Here is an 11,184-nt window from a genome sequence, read left to right on the forward strand (position 1 = left end):
CGAGCCTCCAAAACTCAACAATAAGAAAACAAACAACTTCCCCTAAAACAGGGAAAATATATATTTTTTAAAGGTTTATTTATTTATTTATTTTGAGAGAGAGAGCATGCAGGGCGGGGCAGGGGGAACAGGGACAAGGGAGAGAGAACCCCAAGCAGACTCCCTGCTGGGCACGGAGCCCAAGCCCAATGCAATGTGAGGGTCGATCCCATGACCCCGAGATCATGACCCTGAGATCACAACCTGAGCTGAAACCAAGAGTCTGATGCTTACCCACCCAGGTGCCCCAAATGGGGGAAAGATTTGAGCAGATACTTCACCAAAGAAGATACTGGAATGGAAAGGGAAGGGGAAGGAGGAGGAGGGAAGAAGGGAAGAGGCAGGATGTGAGGGAGGAAGGGGAGGAGGGTGGGGAAGAGAGGGAGAGGGAGAAGCAGGGAAACTCAACTGCCTTGGAGGGAGAGACAAGAGTAGCCCCATCACCAGGGAAATGAACTGCAGGGCTTATGAAGCCACACTTCTGAGGGTCTCTTTTTGAGGGGTCAAAAAGAAGCCTGTATAGAGAGTTTAGGGTAGCCTAGCCAGAAAGAAGAAAGCTGTGTTTATCTTAAAAAGGACACGGGACAGACAGTAGGACGGATATCTCTGACAAAAAAGAAAAAAAAAGTTGAGGTCATGATAGAATGGTCTCCCTCCCAACAAATTGCTGAGGCTTTGACTTCACAGCAATCCCACTGAAGCTGTCTTGAGATACCAACCAGGGCAGCAGTTAGGATATCTTTACTTTTAAAGTGTACTCCCGGCTTCTGCATTCCAGTGAAATCACCCCAGCCTCTGTTCCTGGCCTCCCCGCTTGCAAGGTTCAGTTGCAGCATCTGACCATGATCACCCACTTCTGGTGAAAGTATGAACGGTTAGAGTGTGCATTCCTTTGGGCTGCGATATCTAGCCTGGGGCCGGATACTGTTCCTTGCTGCCCCCCGGACCTCAGGACCTGAGCCCTTGCCTGCTTAGACCTGTCCTAGCTTCCAGACTCTTCCAGCAGCCCCTTCCTGAGATGCAACACACACATGCACTGACATGGTACAAAGAAAGTCAAGGTTAAATGATTTTGCTAACCACAGGTGTTTAGGAGAACAAATGACTTGAACCCTGGTTTGCATTTGTTTTACTCTTATTCTTTTCACATACTTTAGTAATCTTTTTTTAGGAGAGACCATCCCCAATTTGTAGGTAACCCCACAGTTACAAAAGACAGCTTTGACACTTCTCTCCACTTCTCCATGGCAACTACGGCCACCATGGAAACCACCGGGGCGAAGGGGGAGGGAAAAAACAAATACAGGATCTATGGGATCAGGAGTGAAGGAATGGGATCAACTGTGAAAACCAGTAGGATTTGGGGGGACTTCACTAGAGGAAAGATTCCCAAGCAGGACTAGCCTATTTGTAAGGTGACTACCCTGACCCAATATTTTCCTACCCTAACAGGAAAACTTTCTTTTGATTTTTTCCTGCTGCCTCGAGGCAAATCAAAGATTGATTTGGATTAACAAGTATCTTACTTTGACAATGGGAATAACTCTGTACTGATTAAAGGCCTACTAGCCATTGATTCGTGAGCATGACTGATTTGAAAGCTTCCAACCATGCCTTGTGGAAGTCAGCAACACCAAATAAACAAGAGCTTGGGTAGAAGGAGTAGAAACTCAAGTAAATTTGGAAAATGGAACATTTGAGGAGTATGGGAGGGGAAATGCTTGGAGCAACGTGAGAATGGGCAGTAGGAGAGGAGGCACCAGGGGGAAAAAGTGGGCAGGAAAGGAACGTGGACCTGATGACCAGCCACGGAGGGATAGCTGAGTAAAGCATGATGGTCCACCCACTGTATGGAAATTTCTCCGCCCATGTATAAAATGATCATTAACTCTATTGCAACAAGAGAAATTACTGATATTTCTGAATATTGGTATCTGAATAATACTGAAACCACTGATACTATGTAGTGACGAAAGCAAGAGGCATAAGAAAGAGATGTCAGAATTTGACAAATACGAACTTCGTCTGGTTCAGTATTTTCACTGGAGATGGACTTCTTCTCCTCCTCCTTCTCACGGTCTGGAAGGGACCTAATGGGAGGCACTTTGAACTGTGGGGATGAGGGAAACATCCTGTGGGTGGCACAGCAAAAACTTAGAGCCTGGACCCCTCTCAGCCTTATGGAGCAGAACCTCAATACCAGCCGAGACTTGAGCACAATAGAGAATTCAGCTTCTACCTGGCTCAAGTCACTGTTATCTGGGTCCCATGCAACCAAACCTGCATCCTCTCCAGTGTTCCCCAATGTCCGGCCACCTGCCCTTTTTCCTAGCATACACTTCAGGCACTTCTGTGATTTGAATAATTTTCCATCTTGGGACGTGGGGTGGCTCAGTCGATTAAGCATCTGCCTTCAGCTCAGGTCACGATCCTGGGGTCCTGGGATAGAGTCCCACATCGGGCTCTCTGCTCAGCAGGGAGCCTACTGCTCCCTCTCTTTCTGTCCCTCCCCCTGCTTGTGTGCTCTCTCTCTAATCTTAAAAAAAAAAAATACATAAATAAATTTCCATCTTGTTCTTTAGTGAAAGGAGCTGTCGTCCACTTCCTACCTATAATTAGTATCAAATAGAGAGTAGAGCTTTCATGAAAGTAACTTTTTGTCAAACCCTAGCCTTGGGCAGCCATAATTCTTTCAAATACTAAGAATTGAGATGCCAGACCACAAAGCATTGTATAAATTTTTATTATTTTACTATTAAAAATTTTCAATCTCAAAATTGGTTAATTTTAAAATAAAAACTAACCATATATTTGTTTTTATACATTATATACACTTGAGAAATAAATACTGTTCTAAGTGTTAAAAAAAAAAAAGCATCATTATATACAAATAAGGCTTCAAACCAAATTTATAAATACAAGACCCATGGAGGAATTGATTCCTAAGTCTTCCATTACCAAAAATAGAAGTCAGAAGTAATCGGGATGTACAGTCAACAACGCAGGCTGCACTTTGGCTAGAAACCATTCACAGAAGCAACAGAGGAAGCACACAATTTAAGAAAGTACCTAGAAGTAAGACTTGACTGGTTATGTCTTCGAAAGTTTGGCATTGAACAACGATACAACTTTGGCACAATACAGATTAAGACTGTGTCCTTTAAAAACCGAGGTACAGAGAAAATCACTCTTCTCCCCCAACCTGATATCACATCTCCTTTCAAATAAGTCTCATCCATAAAAAGCCCAGTTTCTGGGAACGGTTGCTTTCCCCGTTATATATTAATGACAAGGTTTATGGTTTTATGGATGGCTCTGAAAACCAATTCCTTGTTTGTCACATCTGGGGTATACTGGTGGGAAAAGGCTATAGACCTCTTGATAAAGTTGCAGAAATGAGCACACCACAGACTTGCCTCCAGGAAATCTGGGTCATCCCCTGACTCCACCCACCACCAACTTGGTATATAATTCCACGCATGTGGCCGAACCTCACGAAGCCTCAGTGTTGTCAAATAGAGACATGAGCTGCCCTGCTCACCTCCTGTTGTGAGTCTCTAGTTAGGTGATGCACGTGCAAATCTTTGGAAAAGTATAAAACCGTTTCCCAGATATCACATAGATTCACTCGTATCAATGATAGAGAATTGGAGGCTTTTCTGAGCTCAACACAGAGAAGGCACGGGTATGAGAAGAAGGTATTCCTAGAAGGAAGAAGCATTGTATTAAATCTTAGTGGGGGCACCTGGGTGGCTCAGTCGGTTGGGTGTCTGCCTTCGGCTCGGGTCATGATCCCGGGGTCCTGGGATCGAGCCCCATATCGGGCTCCTTGCTCGGCGGGGAGCCTGCTTCTCCCTCTCCCTCTGCCTGCCACTCCCCCTGCTTGTGCTGTCAATAAATAAAATATAAAAAAAAAAATCTTAGTGCCAGGTCTGTTTGATAGGAGCTGGTTTCTGTGTGAACGGATCTGTAGAACAGATAGGTAACGCCTTCTATCTGCCTAAGCAGAAGAGATACTGCTCGGAAGCAGTCCCATCTGGCAGTTGGCCACCCTTCTGTCCCCAGCATGTATGATACTCTGCTTGCTCCCACGCAAGCAATGAAACGTGTCACTCTTCCAGAACTGGCTGAAACCCCTGAAGGCCTAGGATCCCCAACTCTCACACCCTGTAGCCCCCAGTGTCCCCCGTGCCCTTCATCACATGTATATCCATGAATCACCTACACTGGAAGGGAGTCTAGAAATCCCAACCCCCTCAGATTCCAAGTCTGGACAGGTTTATGAATGCGTCTACTGCCATGTGCTAATTAAGGTTAAGTGCTTAATAAACATTTGTCCAATCAAAAAATAAGCAATGGAAAACCGAGAAAGCCAATAATGTGTGCTTTAGAGAGTGAGCTGGGGAGCAGGACGGAATGTCTGAAATATAACCAGTATTGATCAGTGCAGCCCACGGAACCCCAACAGTGAGGACCTCGCCACCACCCCAGGTCTGCACTCCCCTCTCTCTGGGGGAATGAGATCACAGGTCTGCCATCCTGATGCGAGACCTCTCCCCACCTCTCAGGTCAGGTCGGACAGCTGACAGCCTTCCACGCACTTCCACAAGTGTTCCTTATCAGGGAAACCCCAGGCTCTTCCAGTCACTTAGAAACCAGCCCGGTGTGCACAAGAGGCCCTGGGCCTTCGGCCCTTTGCACACAGGTCTGGAGTCAGAGCCATTTTAGAGCAGCAGGAACAGCAGGAACAGCAGTGCGTGGTCCCCTCTGGCGAGAAGTCCCAACCGTCCTAGGAGGTAAGGTCCTGGGCCCAGCAAAGAGACTCTTCCCGGGGCTCGAGGGTCGAGGCCAAGAGGGGTCCTTCCATCAGGTGGGTCCTCAGCAGTAACTTTCCTCCGTGTCCTTGGAAGGCGGGGGTGGGAGGGCCTTGCTGGCCCCTCAGAGAAGCTCCACAGCTAGGCTGTAGGGAACCCTGTAAGAGAGGCGCTCCGTCACTCGCTTGGCAAACACGCCAGCCTGCACCGAGCGTGTCCTCTGCTGACCTCAAGACCAGGCTTTCTTACACACCTATCACACTCTTCTACTTGCTTCCCATTCAGAACAAGAGGAAAGGGTCCTGAGTGCCTCTTCCTCCCCTTCCCCCAACAAGCCACGGATCACTTGGGGAAACACAACGCTGGGGAAGTCTCTGGGTTCCTAGTTACTTAAACCTTGGTGCTGGCTTACACAGATTTAGTACAATACTCATCCACCACACACACACACACACACACACACACATGCAGGGAGAACTATCCATGAGTCCTCTTCGCCTTGACCTAGAAACACAAGAGAGACTGTAGGATGGCAGGAAGCAGACAAGACAGAATCCAGAGACCTTGATTCTACTCAAAGCTATGCTGCTGTGCAACTGAACCTCCCAGAACCTCAGTCTCTTTTGTCAGTGAATAGGTGGCCAGTATCCACATTGGGGGAGAGAATACTGAAGACATAACATAGGTCTAGGAATGTCAGGACCTCCTCGTGTTGATGAATTACTCTGGCTTCTACTGCTTTCTATTCCTTTGAGGGTAAAGGAACGGGTGACTTGTTTTCTCAAAGAGGCAGTAGGAGGTGAGTCACACCATTCTCAACTGTTGTGAGGTTCTGGAGCAGAAAAGAAGAATAAAATGTCTTATCGTAAGATATGTTATCATACGAATAACGGAGAGACGAGTGATCCTCCTTGGGCATGTCCAATCTACACGGCTGTTCTGAGGATCGATGAAATTAATATTTGGGGAAGCACTTGGAAAGGTAGATGTTTGAATACAAACATAAAGAACTAAAATTATTATTAGAGCAGAATTTTCTTTTTTTTAATTTTTTATTTTTTAAAGATTTTATTTATTTATTTATTTGAGAGAGAGAGAGAGAAACAGCATGAGAGGGGATAGGGTCAGAGGGAGAAGCAGGCTCCCTGCTGAGCCGGGAGCCCAATGCAGGACTCGATCCCAGGACTCCGGGATCATGGCCCGAGCCGAAGGCAGTCGCTCAACCAACTGAGCCACCCAGGCGCCCCTAGAGCAGAATTTTCTATGGGCCTGCGCTAGACTGAGCCACGTCATTAGACGGGCAGTTTTCAGAATGCTGTGCATCCCGTGATCGCCAAGCTTGTGGTCAGGCTGGTGATCCTGAGCAGGAAACAGAGCAGTGGGGATGCAGCCTGGCCCCCAGGGCTGGCAGACGGTTAATCCCAGGGGACCCCAGCATGGGTGCAGCTGCTTGGTAATTGATACCTAGATCAAGGTGAGGTGATGCATCTGAGCAAGCGGAACCTCCACGCTCAAGAAAGACTACAGGCTTCAGAGTAAAGCAACGTACTTCAAATGTTCGCCCTGCCATCGCCAGCTGGGGGACCTAGAAAGAATGACCCAACTTCCCTGAGCCTCAGAGTCCACAACAGCATGCAGGGTTAACACCACCAGCGTCATGGGGTTGATGACAAAAGTAAATGAGATAGCATAGGGAAGGCATGGAACACAGGTGGGCACACGCCGCGTGCTTGGTGTACCGCGGCAGCATCTGGGTTGGGGTAAGTGGTGGGGGCCCGTCTCCATCCTCTTCAGCAGGTGTTTAGGCTCAGAGGCTCTGCGATGAATTCCCCCTTTGGATGCACCGGCTGCCTCACACCATGAGACCAGCCTTTCCTCAGTCTGAAATAATGGGACTCCAGAATGGGGCAATGGGACACTGAAGCAAGATGTGTGTTCTGTCTGATTCAGTGCCATGCACATGAGCATTCCTGCTTCTCAAAGAGGGGAAGAACTGCCCGATAGTATCCACTTACACCAACCGGGGCTCCAGAAAACCTACAAATGGGGACTATATCTGGCACTTCTCCTTTATCTCCCACCTGACTCCCCACTCCAAACTTGTGCCCAGAAGGAAGCTAGGAGCCCTGGAACCTTCCGGAAGCCCTGGTCACCATGGAGAAATTCATTCTCAGATGGCCTGATTCCAGTGGGGCCATGGGCTGTGAATGCCTTCTGGGGGAGGCAGAACAAGAGGCAGAAAGACACTACCACCCTCTGACATCCTCCATACTCCACGGATTCGATCTCCTGCCAACAGGTCCACTTCCCAAGAGAAGGGCTTTATATCGGTTTTGCTCACTGCTGTGTCCCATGTGCCCAGACCCATGTCCAGCACATGCTGGAGCACCTGTCAACATACGATGCATATGAGAAAGTCCCAGTTACCTGGTTTCATTTTTCATTCTCCAGCCATCTCGACACTTGTGGAACCAGAGCTCTTGGCCAGGGGAGATGCTGGTGTTCTCTAAGTCTTGCACACAAAAAGTTAATCTAGGAGAAAAAAGAAACCACCCATGTAGCCAAAACTCTAGTGGGGGAGGCACATGGCTTGCCTCAGCCAGATGGTGCTTTCTGAATCCAACGTGGACCTAGCAAGGAGAAAAGGGCGTCTTCATCATACCACACCCTGACCCAAACCTTCGGAACTCCCCGCTGCTGCTACAAGGGTCCTAAACGTGTCTCGCTCGGACATCTGCCATGATCTGGTTCATGCAGATTTTCATCACACCCCTTCCACTTTCTTCTGTCTGTCCATCCAAAAGTCTGCCTACCTTTCAAGGCATAGCCTGTCTGAAGCCTCCCTGACTGCCCAAGCCCTTGACCTTAATAGAAAAGCATATTGTTATACAAGTGTTGTTTTTGCTATTGTCATTACCTTGTATGGTATGGAGTTAGTAATGAATGTCTTGTCTTATTTTAACACATTATACACTGCCTTGAATTGCTCATGGATTCCCATACCTGTGGTGGGCTACACACTCCTCAAATGGAGGAATTCAAGGTACCTCCATTAGGGTGCTCAGAAATACCCACTGATAAGCATAACCGGAATTCAGCTGTGGGTCAAAATCAAAGATTCAGAAAATGCTCAACCAAGATCATGGAAAAAAATCAGTACTCAGATAACCATTTCGACTATAACTTAGAGCCAAACCATGTGGACCTTGATGGTGTGTAGTTAGCATGACCCCATGACCAAAAGACGTATATGGGACACCTGACCCTGATGTATGGGATGTGCTGACTGAAGGGACAAAAGCCACATTCAGAACAGGTTTAAGAACCTTAACCAGGAAGACCAAACAGCCCACAAACATATAAGAAGGGGACCCACCTCATGGAGATCAGGAAATTAAAACACATTAACACAACAGTAAGGGACCAATTCACACCCAATGGTGAGAGTGTCCCACCAAGTGGAGGTGAGGAGGAGGGAAAGGAGACTCTTACTCTTAGATTGTCAATTTGTCTAAACACTTTGGAAGGAGATTTAATAATATCTGGTCGCGCTGGAGAACACGTTTACTGTAACCCCGTGACAGGGGAAGGGTGCCAAAGGGCTTCAGCTCCCCCAATTCCCAGGTTTCTAGGCCAGAATCTCTCAGACAAGGGACCCAAGCCTCCCTACCCCCTCGGCCACTCTGTGCCACAGGTGATGGATAGAAACGGGCCACATGAAGAACTGTGATGGAGACAAAAAACCAGACTAGGTACAGAGAGGGTGGAGGCTGCTTCCTCTCATGCCCAGGCTGGCAGTGACCTCCCAGCAGCCCACAGCCAGATGTGGCCAAGGAAACCCTCCTCTCTTGACAAAAGACCGGCTTCCCTGACTTCTGCTCAGAGAGTCCAGGCACGGTTTCAGGGGCTGATACATATAGGTCTGGAGTTCTCGTGCCAGGCTGAAGGTTAGAAACCATGGGGGACTGCGAGCTGGCGTAGTAGAGGATTCTCTGTTACTTGACATCAGGGCCCCACCCCATAACCTTGACTCACAGCCTCCGCAGGAAGGATATAATGCTCTGAAAATCAGGTGCTGGGGAAACCAGGGCCTCAGGCAGGCCTCATCCATGGGGGTTTCCTAGGCTCGATACTCGAGTTTTCTCTGGACAGGGGCAGGCAAAGATGTTGGCTGCCCAGACCCCATAGCAAATGGATCAGCAAGGCAGTGCCCCTAAGGAGGAGCCCTCCTTCCTCTGGGCCAACACAGGGTCTGGCAAACACAACCGAGGCTGGCCTCCAGCCTGCACTTTGCCCACCCCCCTCAGCTGAGGGCCCGGAATCAGGACACAAGCTATACAATGGTTGACAGAGGTCTCCACGGAGAATTCACTTTCCCTTACAGAAGTGTCTGCGGTGTTGCCCATGTGCTGTGGGCACGGCAAGGCTGGAGATGCCTGCTCGGCAAAGGGGAGGACGCGGCGGAGGCAGGCGCGCTCTGCTCCCCATTGACACGAGGCCCTTACCTCCGCTGAGTTTCCCCCGACTTGACCCGGATGCGCCTGATACTCAGTTCCCTCTCAGCGCTGTGGGGCTGAGACAGGTAGCTGCGAAGCTCCTTCCACAGGTTGTACCAGGACTGAGCTGTCCCCTCCCAGGTGAGTTTGATCTTCAGGAGGTCTCCCAGGTCCTCCTCGGTGTAGACCAGGAAGGTGTTGGTGGCGTTCAGCCCGATCTGCTCCACTCTGCGAGGGGACATGGGGCAGGTGTCACCCACCTGCCCCCGCAAAATTGCCCCGCAGTGACTGCAGACAAATGGGCCCACAGACACTGGTCTCCCTCTGAACTCCCAGCCCCTTCCTGCCTATCCCCCTCATTTGACACTTGGGGGGTCTGTCCCACCCCGTTCGTGTGCATACACACCTGGTCCCCCAAGGAAGGTGTGTATGACCTGAGCCCTAGGAAGCGAGTACTTTACGACATTACTTTGCAATCCCAGAATTACTTGGCATGGCGCTTTGCACCTTGCATGCGTTCAACAAACAGACACCGATTGCTATGTGCCCTTCCCACAGACAATTAGAAACGGTGCAGGAATGGCATTTATGTTCCAAATTTCCTACAGCCTCAGGTGTCAGGCGTTGCCTGAAATGAAACAGTAGTCTCTGTCCAGATGATCCAAAAGCTTCTCATGCTGCTGATTCATCCAGGGGCATCCGTCCCAGAAAGGGTCTGAGTCAAGGGCTTGGTGGAGAGCGTGGCCCACAGATGCCTCTGGAGCCGCCCAGCCCCTCCCGTAGGCCCTCAGGCTGCACTCCCCTGCACTTGTTCACACATTCCCACACTCGCTCAATCTTAGACTGACTTGTTCTGGGTCCTGAACCCATCAAAGGGAGCGTGTGACTTACATTTCCAAAGGCAGAAGCTGGGAGTCTGCGCTGGTACCATAAAGGGTGACATAAAAGTTGGGTTCAATTTCTCCCATCGTCTTGTAGCTGAAGATATGGATTTTCATCTGATAATGGTAAACTGCAGAGATAGCGGAACAAAGGCCTTTGTGAGCTTTGCTGGCCATCTCAGGACACCCCAACTCAAACTGAGTCACCCAGCACATTGAGTTTTTAGGGGCTGATGTCCCTTTGGTCCAGCCCAGCCTCCAGCCTCCCTCTGCTCTTGCTCAGTCCAATGGCGTAAGGGATCACTGCAGTATCGAACTGAGCCCCAAACGTGGAGTTCAGGGAATTTGGGGAGGGGGGCAGTTCCAGCTTAGCTGTGCGACCTTGAATGAAGGACCAAGGTATTAACTCTTTGAACCCCAGCTTCGTCATATGTAAAATAACACCCACAAACCCCTATGGTCTTAGAGCATGTTGTAAGAATGCAAGACATGATTTTGCTTCCCTGTTGGTCCAATCCAGATGTGTTGTGACACTCAAATGAGAAAAATAGGAAATAGCTTTGCAAAAGGCAAATGCAAAGAAATGAAAAATGAGGGGAAGAATGAAGGGGGGGAAATCGGAGGGGTAGACGAACCATGAGAGACGATGGACTCTGAAAAACAAACTGAGGGTTCTAGAGGGGAGGAGGGTGGGAGGATGGGTTAGCCTGGTGGTGGGTATTGAGGAGGGCACATTCTGCATGGAGCACTGGGTGTTATGCACAAACAATGAATCATGGAACACTACATCTAAAACTAATGATGTAATGTATGGGGATAATATAAGAATAAAAAAATAAAGGGAGAAAAAAAAAGAAATGAAAAAATGTCGGGGCGCCTGGGTGGCTCAGTCGTTGGGCGTCTGCCTTCGGCTCAGGTCATGATCCCAGGGTCCTGGGATCGAGCCTCGCATCA

General features: G+C 49.0%; 1 protein-coding gene across 2 annotated transcripts in view; it reads right to left on the reverse strand.

The window, feature by feature from the left end:
- Nucleotides 1-2,768: 2,768 nt before the first annotated feature.
- LIPG (lipase G, endothelial type) overlaps nt 2,769-11,184 on the reverse strand; it is a 22,408-nt gene continuing 13,992 nt past the window's right edge. Inside the window, exons 7-10 of one of the 2 annotated variants that reach the window (XM_081801251.1) lie at nt 10,241-10,361; nt 9,359-9,577; nt 7,281-7,385; nt 2,769-5,011 (exon numbers count right to left, since the gene is read on the reverse strand). In XM_081801251.1, the coding sequence (XP_081657377.1) occupies nt 4,978-5,011; nt 7,281-7,385; nt 9,359-9,577; nt 10,241-10,361 (479 nt within the window). In that variant the 3' untranslated portion in view covers nt 2,769-4,977. The other variant, XM_081801250.1, reaches the window with a different exon arrangement.

Source organism: Leptonychotes weddellii, chromosome 13 (genome assembly GCF_054177405.1).
Source record: "Leptonychotes weddellii isolate Sample4059 chromosome 13, ASM5417740v2, whole genome shotgun sequence".
In the NCBI taxonomy this organism is placed as follows: domain Eukaryota; kingdom Metazoa; phylum Chordata; class Mammalia; order Carnivora; family Phocidae; genus Leptonychotes; species Leptonychotes weddellii.